Source organism: Aptenodytes forsteri, unplaced genomic scaffold (genome assembly GCF_000699145.1).
Source record: "Aptenodytes forsteri isolate BGI_AS27 unplaced genomic scaffold, ASM69914v1 Scaffold53, whole genome shotgun sequence".
Classification (NCBI taxonomy): domain Eukaryota; kingdom Metazoa; phylum Chordata; class Aves; order Sphenisciformes; family Spheniscidae; genus Aptenodytes; species Aptenodytes forsteri.
This window is the reverse complement of record NW_008795909.1, coordinates 4,943,603-4,963,499: the sequence shown is the minus strand read 5'-3', so window position 1 is coordinate 4,963,499 and position 19,897 is coordinate 4,943,603. Positions and strand designations below refer to the sequence as shown.

At 45.4% G+C, this 19,897-nt stretch overlaps 1 protein-coding gene across 1 annotated transcript in view; it reads left to right on the top strand.

Annotated features, from left to right (window-relative positions):
- The first annotated feature begins 15,862 nt into the window (after positions 1-15,862).
- SLC25A26 (solute carrier family 25 member 26) overlaps positions 15,863-19,897 on the top strand; it is a 96,205-nt gene continuing 92,170 nt past the window's right edge. Inside the window, exon 1 of the mRNA XM_009284511.1 lies at positions 15,863-15,895. Within this exon, the coding sequence (XP_009282786.1) occupies positions 15,863-15,895 (33 nt within the window). The remainder of the gene's footprint in view (positions 15,896-19,897) is intronic.

Sequence of the window (19,897 nt, the reverse complement as noted above, 5' to 3'; positions counted from 1 at the left end):
AGGTGCCATAGGTGCCCTCCTGATGCAGGTTTGCAGCAGCCCTCATAGCCCACAGGCTACTGTGGCCACCTCTTTGGGGTCAGCCATGATAAAAAAGGCGAGCTACCATTCGCAAAGAAGGCAGTGTGAGCAGAGGATTTGGGGCAGAAAGGCAGCAAATGCAGAGCAGAGTGAGGCTGTTGCATGCATTAGCCAAGATGCCCAGAAGGCCGACAGCACGGACTAAGTGAGCCTCTGCAGCTTCGTATTCTGCTCAGGACTATGTAATCGCTGGCTGCACGTTATTAGGATCCTCAGCATTTCCTCCTCTAAATCCTGACAGTATACTGACAACTCAATTTGAAAGCCAAGGTGTTTCCTTGATGCAGGACTTTTTCTAAACAGGAGGCAGAGTACATCAACCCACGACGCAATCCATTACCCTCAACTCAGAATATATGGCGTGTCAGGGATAAAGCCGTGAAGTTTTGATTTATACAGGCTAATCAAGGAGAAAGCTATTAACCGAGGGGCAATGGATTATTAAATAAAATTACAGAAGAAACATAATGTCAAAACACCTAGTTCTGACTCTTGGAACATATAATTGCTCTTCTTATCTATCCCTAGTCTTCACTATGGAAGTTAGCAAGCCCTGTATACTGACAACTCAATTTGAAAGCCAAGGTGTTTCCTTGATGCAGGACTTTTTCTAAACAGGAGGCAGAGTACATCAACCCACGACGCAATCCATTACCCTCAACTCAGAATATATGGCGTGTCAGGGATAAAGCCGTGAAGTTTTGATTTATACAGGCTAATCAAGGAGAAAGCTATTAACCGAGGGGCAATGGATTATTAAATAAAATTACAGAAGAAACATAATGTCAAAACACCTAGTTCTGACTCTTGGAACATATAATTGCTCTTCTTATCTATCCCTAGTCTTCACTATGGAAGTTAAAGCAAGCCCTGCAGCTCAGATACAATTATTTTAAACATGTTGAGGACCTGATCCAGCTCCCACTTAAGCATTTAGAGCGTGGCAAAGTGCTTGAAACTCTAAGTAATGTCACTGAAGGGCTTTCTCAAGAGTACACAGTAATAGTGAGCTCAAAGACCAAGACCTGGGTGCTACCTGCTTCAAAACTTTCAGTAGATTGCCCTTGACTGACAGTAGGGTTAGTTTTGGGGGCACAGGCTGGAGGGATGTGCCACAGCATGTTGCCAGAGTGCGAGAGCAATATCCATGGTCATAAATATTACACTTCTGGCATCTCCATCCAACCAAAACTAGTCCATTCGAAAGCTGTGCATCATTGTGAAGAGAAGGAAGACAAGGGGAGCTGAAATTGAAGAGCATGTCCAACCCATGGACAACTTCCATCCCCACGCCCCATATTAGGGCTAGCTTTAGGGTTCCCCGCTCTCCAGGGCCACCTAACACCTTTCACTACCACCTGGCTTGCTCTCAGCCCTCACCCCTGATAGAAAGGTATCCTCCCTGTGCCGCTCCTACTCCATCCCTGAAGCTCCTTCCCACTCTGGTCCCATCCTGCCCAGCACCACTGAAGCCTCTATGCCTCCTCCCATGGCATGTGTCCAGTTCCTCCCCACCGTGATTGAGGCAGCAGGTGCCGCTACTTGATTTTCCTATTCCTCTACATTCCTGGCAGGAACTTTCTGAGCCTGGCTATCGGCTGCCTGCCTAAGCCCTGTTATTCAGCAGGGATCCACTTAAAAGAGCAAGAGGATGGGGACTCAAGCAGAGTTCTATGTTCTCCTATAGCAGCTTTTAGAAACCTGGCATTGGTGCATGGCAGATCCTCTCTCAGTCCTAATTAACATGGCTTGCTGTAGCTATTTGTCCAGGGCTTTTTTTTCCCCCTCCTCTTCTCTGGTTTTGTGCTTAGCTTACCTATTTTGCTTCTCCGTATCTGTTCCTCCTATGTGAGGCAGGCAGAAAGCAGAGCCCAAGAGGCTGGGGAGCGCTCACCACCAGAAGAGTGAATGCAAAGACACAGCCCAGAGATGCACAGAGGTTCAGCCTTAACAGCAGCCCTCCAGCTGCAAATTCACAGAAAGGCATTTCTGAATCCCACTTGGCAGCTTAAAGAAAATAACTTACAAGTCAATCAACAAAGGTGGCTTGTTCTGAACCGTATTTACAGTGTGGTGAGCAACTGTACATGGAGAAGAAATGGCAATATCATCCTGCCTGCCCTTCCCAGCACCTTGGGTTTATAGAATCATAGAATGGTTTGGGTTGGAAGGGACCTCTAAAGGTCATCTAGTCCAACCCCCCTGCCGTGGGCAGGGACATCTTCAACTAGATCAGGTTGCTCAGAGCCCCGTCCAACCTGACCTGGAATGTTTCCGGGGATGGGGCATCTACCACCTCTCCAGGCAACCTGTGCCAATGCTTCACCACCCTCAGCATAAAAAACGTCTTCCTTATATCTAGTCTAAGTCTACCCCCCTTTAGTTTAAAGCCATTCCCCCTCGTCCTGTCACAACAGGCCCTGCTAAAAAGTTTGTCCCCATCTTTTTTATAAGCCCCCTTTAAGTATTGATAGGCTGCAATAAGGTCTCCCCGAAGCCTTCTCTTCTCCAGGCTGAACAACCTGCTCATGCAGCACATGAGCACTGAGGCCAGGGACTCTGGGCTGTCCTGATCCCAGCCCAGGGCTGCCTGGCCTGCCCTAGCTCTGCTCCAGCCTTCATCCTCTGGTGTTCTCTCAGACTGAAACAGATCCTGGGGCTCTGCTAGGGTCCTGTGTCTCTGAATTCTCCATACCACCAATACCTTTTTTTGGAGAACTTGCAAACCATATTACTGTTCCTCCTCTCACCTCTATGTTATCAGCTCTGCTAATGGTTGTCCAACTGGATCAAGTAAGTGCTCTGTTAAAGCTCAAACAGATGTATTTCAGTACTCTTCTTGCCTACACTGGGTGCTAACTTAGTAGAGATTAGGTGTGATAGGAATCCCTACAGCCAGCCCATCTTCACTTCAGGTGATTCTAGTCTGGCAATATCCTTAGCATTTCTTAAGTAAGGTACATAACAAATTTGACCATAAAGCAAAAAACATCCCACCTTCCTGCTCTTCTCTTCCTCCCTTCATCCTATTTTCTCATAGGGTCCTCCCCAGCTTTCCCTTCCCTTCAGCCAAGATCATATTGCTCTCCTAACTCAGCATCCATTTCCCAGTAACCAGCTGACTTCTGAGCCCCTTTCTTCTCTCCTGCCCTGTTCCCCTTCCAGAAAGGCAGAAGACACAGCCCTTCCTCTACAAGCCTCTCCTACCTACCTCTTTAAGGGATTGTCTCTCCCAACCAAGTCAGTGATTGACTTTGACTCCTGGATGATTGGGATCAGCTGAGGAAGGGATCAGTGATCCATCACAAGATAAAGCTGAGCCCAGTTACTCAGGGAGGGTTTACCAGTGTGAGCTATGGTGATTTCTGCTCTGGACTAAAAGCTTTCTAAGCTGAGGTGCTAGTGCTGTAGTATGCTGCTCTTGAAGCACAGCAATGGAATAGACTAGAAATAGGTGAACTTTCACTTTATTTTTGCTTTCCAAGATTAAGATATGGCAAAGTTCTGTTTCTTGCAGTGATTAGCCTTCAGTATGAAGGAGCTGGGTGCTGCTCTGCTCACAGCATTGACTTTTCTTCTTGCACAGTAAGTTGATCTTAAGCCTTTTCTAAGTATTTTTTTTTTTTAGTTGAAAGGCTTCCCATGTTCTAATAGGTTGCTAACAACCAGGCCTGCAATTTAAGTTTTGGGTTGTGCTTGGTTGCTCGTATAAGATAACTTTGTGTTTAGGCATCCATGAAAACTGGGAAACAAAGATAAACGCAAGTACTGGTTTGGTCCTGGTGACTTTGGAGTTACCCTGAAACATGAACATTAGTCATCTCAGACCTCCTGCAGGGTGTTCAAGGCTCTGGAAAAAACCTCTACTGCATATTTCTATGTGCAGAGAAGTAGTTTCTGCTTAGTATAGCACATGCACATTGTCATCTTTGTTTCACAGAGGGGTTCTGCTGTCACAGGTGGATTAATGTGTGCTCTCTCTCCTTTGTAGCAATTTTCATAAATGACTAGCCTGAGATCTCCTGTTGGTTTTAAGATCTGAAGTAATCTCCTGGTATGCCTCACCTGAGCAGCTGTGTGGCTTTTGGGGGCCTTGGGAGCTGCAGGAGTGGGGTCTCATTTGGATCTGTGTAACAAGGGCACTAACAGGTGGAAGGAAGGAGAGAGAAAGGACGGGAAAAAGTCTGCTGATATCAACCCCAGGCTGGTGGAAATAGTCTGTGAATGGCCTCTTGTGTTCCTCTGGTTGCTGGATGCCTGTGGCAAGCAAAAATGTTGGTGACGAATCTGTCAGATAAGGTTTTCTCTCAAATCAATAAAACTACTTTCCTCTAAAAGGGATTTCCTGGTGCTGCCATACAAGTAGCATTGAGAGAGAAAAGAGCCATCAGGTTTAGATGTCAACAGTGTTAGTTTAATGTTAGAGGGAAGGACTTGCCTACATGTCAGTCCTGAGTCATTTCTCCCTGTTGTCACATTTCTGTCCAGACCAGAAGTGAGAGGGGTCATTGCTTCTGCCCCTCTTTGCTTTGAAAATTCTCTTCAACACTGGCTGACCGGAGAGTTTTGCTGCTGACACTGTGGTCTTGGCTGGCAATTGGCTTCTTCAGGCCTGTGGTGAGATTTGGGCATGCATTTCATTAAGAAAGCAACAGGACAAGTCTGGGGACAGGCTGTCCCTCCTGCAGAAACACGAGGCTACTTGTTGTACAGCCTCTCCTGTTGCCTTTGCTGTGACAAAATTTGAGGCAGGTGCTGTGGTAATCCTGGAGTTGCATTAAACCAAACATAATAGTGATCACAGAAACCAGCCAGGTCTTTTTACATGTTATTTCTTTTTGATGGAAATCTGTGGCAACCTTTTTATAGCAGTCCCTACCTGGGACTTTGCAGAACCACCTCTTCCCATTCTCCAGGTGGGGTAAACTGAGGCAGGGGCACTCCTTCCCCCTGCAGGGCCAGGAAACAAGCCTGAGCCTCCCATGCCCCAATTTCCTACATATATGCCAGTCTTGGCTCTAGCACAGGGAGCAGGCAGAGGGTTTCTACCAGGAATGATCTGCTTCCTCTCTCCCACTGTGAAGGAGCAGAGGGCTCTGCTCTCTAGTGACATGTGCATTTGCTCTACCCTGACCTCTTCATGGCAGGAACGGTTCAGCTCTCATCCTGGGGTAGCAAAATTCACTTTGGCCCATATTACTGAGTAGTTTTAATTTTCAAATGGCTTTATCAGTCTGAGAAGGATGATTAGGTGTGCTGAGGATTACAGCTTGGATGTCTGAGCTGCAAGAGAAATTTCAGATTTGCTCCCAGTCCACTGCAGAACATATTTTTAAGTATGCTGAAAATGAAAGGCAAGCACTCTAAAAAAGGTTCAAGAGCATTGATACAGCAGCCTGAGGGTGTCCAGACCCCTTACAACATTGTGAAGTTGTGTCAATAATTTGAAGAAATAAGATACCATTATGGCTTCAGCATCAAAAGCAATGTAATGGCTCTCTTTGCTGTCAGCGGGTTAAAGGCTTTCTCTGAACTACAGTGTTTTCAGTGGGAGATACATATAATGAACCTGGCATGGTGCAGTCTGTCACAGCTCATTCAATATCTGCAATAAAGCAGAGCTGCTTCAACAGTCCCTAATGCAATATTTTTCTAGTTGAAAATGCTGTTACAGCACATTGAAACTGCAAGTGGGGGAATGGGAGGATTTTAAGGCAACTTCACGTGGAAAGGCACAAGAGTTTTTGTAGGTCAAAGGGGAACTTATCATTGTGTTTTTTGTTTTGAAATTATTTTGGAAAGTATAATAGAAAGTAAATGGTAATTCAGTAAAAGTCAAAAGCTGGAAAAGGCATTTAATTTTTCTTTTAAGCATTCAGTGTTTCAGTGGCTTCCACTGCATTTTCCAGTCTCCCCTGCAGCAACCTGGCCAGAACAGAGTCCTCTTCCCCTTCAGGCAGCCTTGTAGGGCTTGAGGATCACCTGATATCTCTTTGGACTCGATTTTGCAGAGTGGGCACAGCAGGCAAAGACTGTCGTTTAATGAGGTTAATATTGCTGAAGTCACCTGCTCCTTGCTGAAGCAGCCAGGGCAGCTGAGCAGCGGGGCTGGGGCTCCAAGAAGGCTCTTGGTTTGGGAGATGCGTCTTACAGGAAAACTAACTCTTCTGGCAACCTGGAGAGGTTCTAAACATGCTCATCGCCCCCACACCTGGAAGTGTGAAGTGTCCTAAAGTGTGGCTGGTCTGGCAGAGCTGTCACGAGCTTTTCCAAGGAGAGTTGGAAGGTGCTCCCAAGGCAGCAAGAGATGCCCAGTGAAGCACTGAGCTTTGACATTTGATCTGTGCCAGCTCTGTTGAATATCCCTGGGTGTGCTAATAAGAGCATTAATGTGTTATCTATTTTACTGGACCTTTGGAAGAAAAAGGTGGAAATTAAACATACCACTTAGGCTTCCTGCGAGAGCTAATATTAAACCAGCTTAGTGCTTTTTTCCAAGATCATAAACCTAGTTGACTTTTATACTCTAATTCAAGTGGGAAAGTAAGGTGGTGTTGTGTGGCCTTCAGTCTCTCTCCTATTTGTACATGTGTCTCAGGAGATGAATTATTTATGAAAATGTAATTATAGAAGTGAACAAACAAGTGCATTGTACGTTTTTGCCCCCCAAAGAAGCTGCAGTCTGTCATCAGGACACTAGATGGTAGTCTCAGTCCAGAAAGATTTCAATGTATGTTTGACATTGCAGTGACAGTAAATTGTGGCTGTTTCAGTGGGGTTTGCTCCTTGCAACACAAGATTTGAGGTGAATCCGTTGTGATGTGGAAATGTTATTCAAAGCTGAACTCTTAGCAGTTAGGTTTGGAAGCTGGTAACCAATTCCCAGCTGATTTCCAGAAAAGGAGATCTCAAGTCTGATAATTTTGCAGTTAACCATTACTGGTCTGCCTGAAAACCAATGAAATCTCTATTTCAGATGGTGTGAGCACAAATTCTGATCAAAAGAGAAACCCAGTCCCTAGGTATCTCAATGACTGGAGTCAATTGGATGTCAAAAACGTATTAGTCTCTTTTTTTTTTTTTTCTTCGTTTGGAGGAGATGTATGAGCAAGTGTCACCTGAGACCATGGAAATGTCCTAGCTTGTAGGCTATTATGTGAAGTTGTCCTATTTCACATTTGGAATGGACAAACTATGACCCATGAAGCCATGGTAATTTTATCATATGTGATTACGTTGGTATCTTCTACTTTGCATAAATCATGAAGTACTCATTGACTCGCATTCTTTGTTAGGGTTCCAATATGCTTTCAGTTCAAGCCTATTCTTTGAAGGAGGTGGACTAGAAACTTTAATTTGTATCTTCCATAGTCAAGCCCCAACGCTCTGCAAGACATTCCCTTTCACCTGCTTTTCTTCCTCTGGGAAGTCAGAATTTTTAAGGCTTATTTTACAGTTACTGCAGGTATATTTATAAAAAATAAAATCCACATATGCCGTTAAACTTTCAAGAACAGAAGAATTCAATAGCAGCACTGAAGCAGAAGAGACTTAGTTGGCTTCATTGCCCACTGACCAATATTCAGGCTATTTTAGATGTGCTGGCTGGGGAAGAAGCTTCTTCCAGCTTTCCCTGAACCAAAGAAAGGATTCCCTTTGACACCAGTGATGTTAAGGAAGACTCACAGCCATGTTCCTGCTTGCTTTGTTCAATTATGTTTCAGTGTGAGGTTAATAAAAAAAAAAAAAGCATGTGGGATGTGGAAATAACTGGTTTTAATTATTAGATATCATAGATTGACTGAGAAATGAATCCAATTCTCACTCTGCTGAGGGACTGGGAATAGAATGAAAGGAGAAATCAGGTCTATGTTACTCCTAATGTGACCATTTTGCCTTCAACAAATTGCAAACTGGTATTGATTTCTATACATAAGTTACGAACAAAAAAGAATTACAAAACTTCTCAGCAGCCTGAAAAGCCAATATCGACCAAACTAAAATGGCATTTAGGAGAGCGATGGTTAGCTGATGAAAATAAATAGCAGTAAAATAGCTTCTCACTTGTAATTTTTATCTAATATTGTATCAGGTCTGTAATCCTTTGCAAGTGTCATCTAATGCATCGCTGGTGACTGCAGAAATGTGCAGAATTAATAAAGAAGGTGCCTGGATGTGGAATAGCTACCCACCTTCAATCTTCCTGAAAGGTTTCAGTTTGATGTATATTCCTCTGATGAAAGTATAAAACCTATTAGTTCAGAAAGTGAATCTTATTCTTGCAGTTATTATGAGTTCCAGCAAAAGAAGCCCTTTGCTTGAGGCCTCAGTTTCATACCATTGATTTGTCTTTATCCCAACACGCATCTTCAGCCATGAAACTGTGTGGTCATGCTATAGCACTTCTAACAGGAGCGGCTATGGGGTTGCAAACATGTGGATTAGCATCAAATCCGATTTAATACTTTGCTACTTTTAAATACCTGAAGCAGAGGAAGGGAGCAATGGATAGTAGATGGGTGTGAATTGTCAGGCTGCACATGAAGGGAACTCTAGCAGGAAGGGGAGTAGAGCATGGATATGGGTGACTGGGATGCTGTGAAATAAATGAGCATGTCAAAAAGCAAAAAATATGACAAACATTCCCCAGAAGAGTGTTGGATTGGTTCCTCTGGAGATTCCTTCCCCTTGTTGTCCTGCCCCTAGAATGTTACTGTCCCAGCATGAGACAAGCATCAATAGTTTTTAAGGAACAGAAGGAGAAAGCCTTTCTCGCTAACACAGGCCAATCATCATTTTGCATTTAACAACCTTCCTTGACTATGCTTTGGTTTCTCCTCTGGTTTAGGGCAGGGGAGCCAGGGTGGGTGGATGGGGGAGCCCAGGGGGGTGGACATCAGCAGAGCACAGCACGTGGGATCAGTCTGAAACATGCAGGTGCAAAGAAAACTTCCCACTATCATCCCGGTGCCAGAAGGAAAGAGCCTGTGGAGCAGGTATTAGGTCTCTCAATGCATCTTCCCAATGTTTAACACCTCTAATGTTCTGGTTAAAACTGGGGCTCCTGGTCCCTCCTCCCTTTGACAGGTCCCAGTTCTCCCTCAGGTTCAGCAGAAAGTGAGACTCAGCAGGATGTTCCTTGTCTCCCTGGAGCACTCCCCAAAATGCTAGGCTCTTTTTAAAGGGAGTTTAGACCAACAAGCCTTAGTTCCTTCAGTAACATACTCTACTGCAATGAGAAATCCCTACTAGGCAAGTGCCACTGTAATTTTTAGGCTCAACAGGTATAAAACAGTTTGTTGTACTGATTCTGCAAGGATGTAAGCTCTTGCTAAGTATGGGAGGTTGTTGCTTGCAGTAGGATACTGGTGTTTCAAGTTCAACACGCACTTTGCCAGCCTGGAGCTTGAATCTTTATCTACTTGTGGCCAACTGCAAGCAAGAGTGGCTCCATCCCGTGGGTTACAAATATTACTGTTTGCCTAGTATCATAGTTTGAAAAGAAATTAAACTGAGAAGCAGGTGTTGCGTACAACCAGACAAAGAAAAAGTTCAGGAAGCCTCTCTGTATCTTCAGATCAAGATGAACTTTGATAAACTTGATTATTAAAAAAAAAAAAGCAACATTTTTCTTCCTCTTCTGACTTGCAAATTAAGCTAAACTTGCATTATCAAGTCTGATTGGAATTTATTTTCAGCTGAAGAGTTCACCACAGACTTAAAAGACTAAAGCCCAGATCATAATTGCATATTGTAGAGTGGCCCTGCTGCAAAAGTTTTCCCGATTTCAGAGCAAAAATCTACTTAGTTAAAGGAGGTTTTGTACTAAATGAACAGTTAGAAATGCAGAAATTGATGTTTCTCATTCAAATGCAGAAAGGATTTTGATTCGGATCCCTCCTCCCTCCCTTTGAAATGCTATTTACCTACACCAGAGTCTAATAAGGTTAATGTGTTAGATGTTCCCCCAGTGTAAATTGTATCAGTGGGAAGAATACTGCCTGAATAAAGTCCTCCAGCTCTATTCATTTGCTTTCAATGTGTCAAATTAATTTTGCCACATGGGTAATAAAAGCTGTGCTTCTGTGTATTTCTGTAAACATTGTACAATTTAGAAAGTGTTTATGATTTCTTTCAACAATGAAACTTAAACTGCGCACAGTCCAGTATCAGAGAGTAATTTCAGAAGTGACTGAGGCATGTAATTGAGTTTGTCAGTGTAATTGTATTTTGGAATAGATAGTGATATGTTTTTTTTTAGTTGTTAGTGACTCTCATATTTAGTGTGCTGATTAATTCTATTAGAGGAGTTAATTAGACTGAGAAGGTGGGGGTAAGAATGGATACAAATCACTTTAAAGCACTGCATAACCACAGTACAAATCACTTTAAAGCACTGCATTTAACCACAGTTGATTATTCTGTGCACAGAGGAATGCCGCCTCTCCCTGTTTTGGATTCACGTGTGTGATTAGAGCTCATCAGTGCAGCCCCGCGCCTGCCGACAAGGATGGATGATGAGTGTGGATGCAATTCTCTCTCCTTTCAAGTGTGAACTTCCAAATTGAGGCACTGCAGGGTACAGAGTTGACCTGACTTAAAAATAATAAGCTCCTGTGCATACGCTGTAATAATAAAAATAATTACAATATCTGTATTTCTGGCACAGCCTCCCCATATTGTTTCCTGTAAAGAATAAAAGGCAGTAAGGAATAAACAGGCACCACTTAAGGGCACTCTCTGGCTTTGCAGACTTCAGAAGAGCTTGGGCTCAAGTCTTGGCATGGGAGATTCAGATTTTCCGCTGCAAAAAGAAGAGACTTGGATGGTGGAGGTCTGGCAGCTGCAGTATCTGCCCTGGAGGCGCTTGAGTCGGGAGCTGAATGCAGAGCTCTGTTGGCATCTCCAAGCAGGAGCAGGCACATCTTGCCCACAGGCAGCTGCAGGGACCCTGCCTGCACCAGAAGGGTGGATGCTCTGCAGTGGAGTTGTCTTGTCTAGAAGAGGGAGCTGAACTTGCAGCTGCATTAAAGATTTGTAAATCTGAGCCAGAGCCTGGGCTGGTGGTAGACATGAACTATTTTTGGAGAGCATCACTAGCCCTGGGATGGCAAACGGAGGAGGATGGACAGACGTTAATTCTCCCTACCTGTTGACTGGGTGCTGCACACAAAAAAGTACAGCCTTAGGAGCGGCCACGGAGGAGCTGACATGGCTCTTAGTCTTCTGCATCTGACCTAGCGTGGACCAAGCCAGCTCAAAGTGTGGGCAGGCTGGGCTCAAGCCCTTCTACACCTCTCCATCCCCACAGCATGTCCCACAGCACTTTTAGGTGAGAGATGGGAGGGACTGAGGAAAGGGGGGATGGAGAATTGAAACAGCTTCCTCTAAAGCCAAAATGTGTGAAAGAAATATACATAGAATAGACTTTTAAGCAGCAGTGTGTAATTTTTGAATCACCTGGAATATTTCCAACTAGACAAACACAAGACACTGTCAGAAGAGCATTAAAACATGCCTTGAGGCATCGTCTGAGCTGGACAAAAGTCAGGTCTTTTTATAAACCAAACGTACATATTGGGAGCTGGTGTAATTTTCTGGAAAACAGTCTCAGTCTGAATAGATGCGAAGGAAGGATACTGTCAAATGAAGCAGTGGTCAGGACTATGCAAAACCCAGGCCAACAGCCTGTACATTTTCAAGAAATTGTGACGCCGTGTCAGGGATTTGCTCCCAGGCTGCCTGGTCAGGCCACTATAGCGCTGTCAGTGAAAATGCCTCTTATCTTCCAACTCCTTCCACGTACAGATAACGCAGTCATGGTCGGTACAGGGCATATTTTAATAAGATTCAGAGTGGTAACATCTGGCAAATTCACATGTCATATGCTTCTCCTTCCCCATGTACAAACAGCCTGTGTTCTCATGCTTTTGTGTTTCCCTTAGATAATGGCTTTTCTGCAACAAAATACGAATGATAGGTTATCGGCTGGGAATGGCAATGTGTCTCACGATGGCATGATACGAAGAAATGATCAGAAACTTTCACCGTTGGGAAACTTCACATCGGAAGCCAGCTCCGATAATCCTAGTGAGAGGAGAAGAGCTGGCAAGTCTCTCTCGCTGCAAAACAGAAGGAAAAGGAAGAGTGCCCTGGAAAGTCACAAGGGGGTGAACAAGAATTTCTTGTCATCAGCCTCCTTCTGCTGTTCCTGGGAAGGACCTCTCAGCTGCCTCTCACCAAAGGGTTGTGGTCCACAATGTCAAAGAAAACACGGAAGACGTCTTACAGCCAGGACCGACATGAGACTGAAGTATCTCAGTAAAGATTTAGAGGTGCACGGAGGGAGAAGGCAGTGGGAGCCTCAAGCAGAAGAGCAGCACTGTGGCTGTGTCATGTGCTACTGGGATAAAACAACATCTTTTTGCAATGGCAAATCGCCTCCTGACTATTGGGCTTGGACTTGGCTGCTGGATTCAGTGGCTATTACAGGAATGGTCCAAGGCTTTGGGTGTCTACAGATACACATAGATGCCTCTAGGGATAGACTAAAATGCCCAAGAAGGTTAAGTCTCTGCAGTCGACAGGATTTATGAACCTGGAAATGTTTAGGTGCTACTGAGACTCCCAGGATCCTGTTTTATCTCACTTTTGTATTACTGTAATCCCAGCCTCGTTTGACTAGTAACACCTTAGCCTGAAATTTAGGCCCACAATTGTTTTAGTTACCTCTTGTGCTTGATTATGATCCAAAAATCAAGCATTGCGTACAGACGAGGTTTGCACTTGTCCAGGTTGAGGTATAATCCATGCTGGACTGATGCTGCTCTAATTAATGTAAGACTTCAGGTGAGCATCCAACAGCAGTACAGGGCACCGAGTCCCTCAACACATTTATGCAGAGCTTTCTAACCCCTTTCAGTGCATGGACCTCTGCAGCTTTTCCAGGTATTGCATTTTTAAACCTGCTATGCCCAACCCTGTTTGTCTTAGTTTCTTCCGAGAGACCACTCAAAAGCTGGTGCTGCTGGCTGAAAACATTATGCAACCGCAGCCCTGCAAAATACCCAGTCGCTGAGTAACACAGCTACTTTTGTCTCTGTCAGCAACAGCAGCATTTTGACAGCTAAAGTGACGAGCTACAGCATGGCAGCGAGGAGGAGAGCTGGGTCTGCAGGGTGCTGATAGCTCAGCTGGGCAATGCCAGCCCATGGGTCCTCAGCCAGTGGAAGAGCTACATGTGTCCCCTCAGAGAACTCTGCTTGCTGGAGACACGGTGAGTCTTCTGGAAAGAGGTAGCGGAGCTACCAAGCTGTCAAAGCCATTCACCCATACAAATAATGCTGCGTAGTTTGGGTTTTGTGAGCAGACCCCTGTGGTGTATGGACAACCTGCCGAATCGAGCTGGGTGCAGACAAAGCCCCGTTACCTGCTCTTCTGGAGCTGCTGTTTCACTTCCCTCCAGGGGCATCGCTGTGGGTTTGGCTTGCAATTGGTGACTCAGTTACTAGGAAATAGAAAAGGAAGACTGAGGTTAGGCAGCCTTTCTCCCTCACTGCTGACCTCCTCCTTAGGGACAGAGCAGCACGCACACCCTGTCTCTGTTTTGGATTTAGGGATGGGACTCTCCATGGAGCAGTCACCTCCATCTGTTCCACTGCTATCCCTCGCCCTGCAGAAGGGGAAAATGAAGCAGGACTTCATGTAGTCTTACAGGACATAGGCAGCAGTGTGGAGTGGTGGCAAAAAGGGATGTGCAGTTTTTGGGCAGGCAACATGTGCCCCAGCAGCTAGTCCTTATGAGAGCCTGTACTCCCTCCAGCCCTCTGCTCCCTGTCTCTACGCTGTCATTCACGTACTTTGGTTTCTTTGTCCTTCTCTGAGTAGCCAAAACAGATTGAGAAAGATTTTTCTTTGAATTAAATGATACTAAAAATTATTTATATCAAGTACACAGCACCAAACACACAGCACGTTTTTTTAAAGCAAACTGTATTATTTTTACAGTTTACATTTAAAAAATAGCTGTAGTTTACATGCCGAAGTTCAGCTGTTCAAATAAACCCTTAAGCTCCTTTCTTCAGTAGCATCTCCCACTAGGTGGATCATTTCAGCCGTGGTGGCTGTTCTATATGTCATTGCAAGCACTTCCCATCAGCGGTGCTCCCTGGGAGCCAGAGAAGGAATTTAACTGATAAAAACTCTGAGCTGAGCAAACAGCTGGCAATGAACTAATTTTCTAAAATATTGCTCCTTGTCTGTACAAAAACAATTGCAATTTATTTATGCCGGGAGGCTGATGGAGCTGAGCAGCGGAGGTGAGGGCCACCCTTGAGCTGGAGCCACACACCTCTCCTAGGGGCCAGGGCCACCGTTGCTGCAGGGCAGTCCTGGGCCACAGCATCGGGATGGAGGATCCATCCATCACTGTGGAGCAGGGAGGGGTCGGTGTCCAGCTCTCCAAAAACATGAAATTCAAGGAAATCCAATTTTAATTGAGTCTTTCCTTACAAAGGTCCAGCAAAATAGCCCGAGGGGTCATGCTGGGCCTCCACCAGGATGGCCTTGGTCTCCTGCTGGTCCAAACTGGTTGGAAGGGGAGGGACAGTGGGTCCAGCACTAATGTTGCACCCACTCGTTCTCCTAGGAGGGGACAACCCACCTCGTGTTTCATTAACACTGGCTGCAGCCTTTGGAAGAGTCCAAGTCTGTTAATCCTCTTTTTTTAAACAGAGGAAGGCACTAAATCACCAGTAGAATGACTCAAGCAATTCGGCGGCCGAAGGAACCCGGTGTCCCGGTTCCAGCTGCTCTGCGGGAACGTTAGCGATACTCCTCTGGGACCATTTGGTAACGCACAACTGTCTGGGCAGCTTAGGGCCATCCTGTTGCAAACTTTTTCTTAACTCTGCTTCCTGAGTCAACTAAGTCATTGCCCACAAAATGAGCTGAGAACAGATGTGAGTGATTCCAGTGTCAGGCGTTTGGACTATGACCACAAATGCAGGCATAATTAAGATTTTCCTCCATTTCTCTTATGTGCTAAATGGAAATATTAGCTCTGCTGTAAGACTAACTGCAGAGAGTCTCTGGAAGACGTGTTCACATGGAAAAGGTCACTACGTTGCCACTGGATCGTTATTTCACTTACTTTACCCAGTAGTTAAAATGCACGTTTTCTGTCTTTCCCAGATTGTTCATCTTCAATTGTCCAGGCAGCCAATAAGGCAGAATAAATGAGGATCATCAGAAAGTTGTACAGTTTAAGGCTTTCTATCATTATGCAAAATCTGTATCTTCATTAATCACTTTTTTTCTTAATGAACTTGGGGACTAGTGTTTCTGCTGCTAAGTACTCAAAGGAGTTATTAAATTTCTGGCTGTCTGGTTCCCCCATCTGTTTCCATAATAATTTACTGCAATTAGTATTTCAGAAAAATTTCTAAAACCTGCCAGATTTCTTAAGAACAGGGAACGCTACTGTAAGTGTGAGGGGGAGCTTATGGTGTCTGAGTGGCAAAAAATGATCTAAAATCCACATTAAACCAGCCTTCCCTGTAGTTTGCAGGAGGGTTAAGGCAGCAAAAGGGAGATTGACAAAATGAGGAGAGGCTGGAAAAACTGCTGCCCGTCCAGGTCCAGCTGTCCACTGCTGGCTAGATATTAGGGTAATATTTAATTCATTTTCATTTTTCTGAAGGAGGCGGCTCCAGAAGCACATGCAACAGCCAGGGAAGTGGGTAGAGGTCTGCCGCACAGATACTGAGCGTGCAGAGGGGCTATGGGGCACCAGGCATTGGGGTGGCAGCTGGAGGTAAGTACTGGGCACGGGATTCTGCTTCCTTGCATGAGAGCCCCTGGCCACTTGGTGTCAGGGGGCCTCTCAGATTTTGCTACGCTGAAGCTGCGGCCAAGAGCATTGCTGCCCTATCCCTGGCAGAAATAAACTGCAGAATATAAGCCTGTGTTTCTGCAAGAGTATGGCAGGAGCCCTCGCCTTAGTATGTGCACGTCAGGTGTTTAAGGAGGCTGGTGACAATGCCGTCTCCTGGAGGAGGAAGGACCAGTGTCACACCTTTCCAGCGCACGGAGCCGTGCTGCTCTCCTATGCACTGACGTGGTCTCAGGAAAGGCCCTTTGCTCTGCGCTAATTTCACAGTTCTGCAGCTGTTTAATAAAATGGGACAAACAATTTTTTTATGGCCAAAAGGTTATGTTTTGTTCCTAGACTCTGAATTAACAGGCCCCCTCTGCCGTGCTGTGCTCCCGTGGTGCATCACAGCCTCTTGGGTGTTGTTTGTGGCAAAATCATTAAAATTCCCCCTCCAGATGGCCTCCCTGGTACCATTATGTACCTGTTTAGTACCAAATTGAAGGGATCGTTGAGTCTTTATTTTCACTATATTTATGCCAGGATAAATTTTTGCAGCTGATAAATTTTCATCTGCTTTTCACAACAGTGGGACGGGCCCGGTTTCTCAGGAAGGAAGAGTTGCAGGGTGTTGTCCTAGCTGAAGCAAAAATGACGATCCAAGAAGGGCTGACTGACTGGAAGGGGTTGGCTCTGATGCACCAGAATTGCCCAGGAGAAAGATAATAAAGAGAATGAGGAGAGCAATTGCTTTAATAAATAAACTGGAACATGTGTGTGACTGATACCACCAGGGGCTGATACATGCCAAGAAGTCTGTTTTTAACATCTGCTCTTCAGCAGCCTTAATATGTTATGACCAGATCAACATATCTTCTGCTGCTGGTGTCAGACATCCTGTAGGAACTAGAGGCTGGGGTGGGAAATACACGCAAATAAGCATATACATATACAGGCATTTTTGTACATGTGCATTGTTGCACCAGTGGAAGGATTAATAATGTGAAATTGATTCAAAATGGTGCTTAAGTAGCCCTGACAAAGAGGACCCATCAGTGGCCAATATTAATTCCCTATGATCTCTCTTTTTTGCAGGGTATAAGCTAGAGGATTGCTCTTGTTGGCAGCTCATATCCCACTCAGTGCATCTATAGATGCAATATGTTCTTTATCATAGTGTAGTTAAAAGGCTTTTCATCTCTTGCCAAGGCTTTTATGTGCTGCAAAGGCTGAGGGAAGCAGGTGAGGTGCTGTAGGCATAATGGTCATTCTAAAAAGCACTCTTACCAGCCTGCAGGGAAGGGCAGAGAAAGAGAGGAGCAGGGAACGAAAAAGAAGATGAAAGGAGGGGTTGAGCGAAAACCCAGTGGCCACCATGCTGCTCCAGTGCTGGCAGAGTCAGCAGTGGCAGCAGCACAGACACAACTGTCTACCCTCTCCTCTGCTGCAGGGTATTGCACCCACAGTGCCTGGGAAGAGCACCACATGGCTGTTCCTCAGTGTCCCCAGCTTGCCCTCCAGCCCCTGAGCTTCAGCCACAGATGAAAGCGGGTTTGGGAGATGATACAGGACTGTGAACGAGCTGAAAACAGGGTTGAGTGAAGGTATGGGACCATGAACATCTGTTGTTCAGGCACAGTCAGGCTTTTCCTTTGCCTGTGCTAGGTTTTTCTGCTCAGCCCATCTTCTTCTCTTGCAGTGGAGATGCTCAGGAACACTGGCGGCATTTTCCCGCAAGGAAGAAAGGATGTGAGAAAACAGATCTCTTTCTTCACTCAACTTACTCTGCAAGCTCAGGGGGAGTCAAATGAAGGACTTAGCACAAAGATTAATGTTTGGCCTGCGGCATTAAGCAGAACTTGTTCATTTTGGACAGGACAGTGGCTTGGAACGAGAGGAGGTTGTGACCTCTCCGATGCAGCAGCAGTTCTTCCAACAGAAGGTGATAAATAAAAGTCACTGCCACTGAGTGTATCTGAAAGCTTTGCACTGAACAATGTGAAAAATGCTTGCTGTGACCCCAAGAACCTTTACATCAAGAGACCTCCAGGACACACGTGGGGAATAAGGTCTTGTTTTAAGTGCTGCCATCAGTGGGTTGTATGGGGATAGCAGTAACTCTAAAAGCATGCTTCATTTACTGCAGATGTCTGATTTTCCCCTCAATATCGCTCAAAAGTACCTAATTTAATGACAGACGTGGACTTGGAAACTGAGGAACTTTCAGCTTTTGTGTTTATTTAGCCACTTACCAGAACACCAGCTGGAAACGGTAGATTTCAGATCATTTTTATTTCTGTCTAAATAGCAAGGTTCTTTCAGAAAGCCAGGTACTCTGGTGGGTGTTACTATAACTGCTCACAGTCCAGTCTTCACTATATTACAGCTGAAATATGTAACTGTGGCTCCTGCTTCTTCCAGGAATCAGAACCAAAGTTTTCAGGAATTAATTCCTAGGACAGCAAACTGGCCTGCCTTAGGCTTCACGCACATCGCAGGCTTTGGAGGAAAGGTGGTCAGGCAGCCGTACTGGGGACAGGTGTGCTAGTAATGTCAAAGAATTCCACTTGTTTGATCATGTCCTGATATGAAACCAAGAAGTGATCCTCAATAAACACAACAAAGCCTAAATTAGAATGACGTACTGATAACCCACCAGATTATCATAAAAATTGTAAGTTAGGATGAGAAAACCAAGGAGCTCCCTTAAAAATCAAAGGAGGATGAGAAATACGATACATTCAGGTTCTTTCTATTTTTGCCTGCAGAGCTTTGAGCTTTTCACTCAAATGAAAATGAGGACTAAATGAAATGAAGATTACTCTAACATTGCCTGTCTCTGGGGACTGAGGCAGCTCAGAAAAAAATCCCAGCGTTGCAGGAGAGCTGTAATAAATTTGCTGGAGTTGGCAACTCCACTTTGATGTCAATCACTACGCTGCTGAGGGCAGATGTTACAGGACAGGTCAGCGCGGTGCTTCCCACCTGCAAACACCCTTAGCAGTTTGATGAAGAGCTGAGCTGCCTGAAGGTGGTTACAGATGCTGAGAACGTGAAGCATCGACACATCCTCAGCTGCTACATCCAAAAGTCGTCCCAAGTGATATGCTTGCAGCCAAGGAAATCTTGAATTGCAGCCTGCTGATTTTCTGTCTCTGCATGCACCGTAGTGCTCTCCAATATTTATCCCTTCTCCCTCCCCTACAATTGTATTTCCCGCAATTTCAAGTGTGGTTTCCTGCTGGGTGAGGATTACGTGAGGACTCTGTTCCAAAATCCTCTTTGCAACTTTTGAAACCACTGTGGATTTGAATGCCCTTTGTGGAGAGGGGGAAGGGGCCTCAGAGACACAAATACAAAACACACAGGTGTTTCTGATGGGATGGGAGTGAAAAATGGCATTTTCCCTGCCAGAGACAGCAAACACACTTCCCGGGAAATGGCAGGAGAGATGACCCTGGCCAGGAGGCTGTATTTGTTTCCCTGCGCATTGCTCCGATCTGCCGTTCACAGAACAGCCCGTGGAACACCTGTGCAGGATGGTGTCAGCAGGACCATGCATAGGGTGTTTGTGCTGCAGACATGAATTGAGGAAAAACCCCAAGTGATTTCAGTTTTCCCCTCAAAATGCCTTTTTTCCCAGTGGACTTAGGTTTGCTTTCTGAACAGATTCCAGCCCCAGGTGGCAGGAACCACGGTGGCCACCAGCGCACCCACCAGCACCTCAAGGCCACCTGGGCCCAGCCGCACCTCAGGAGCAGCGGGAAGAGCCTGTCACCCCGCCCTTTTCGGGAGCGGCACGGCTGCTAGCGCACCGCAAATCACCATTAAGTAATAACTAATTAGCGCTTAGTGATAATTGACGGGTGCTGTCGCCCTTACAGCGCTAACACTCCGGCGCCAGGCTCTAGCCCCGGCGCCCCGCCTCCGCCGCGCTGGCGTCCC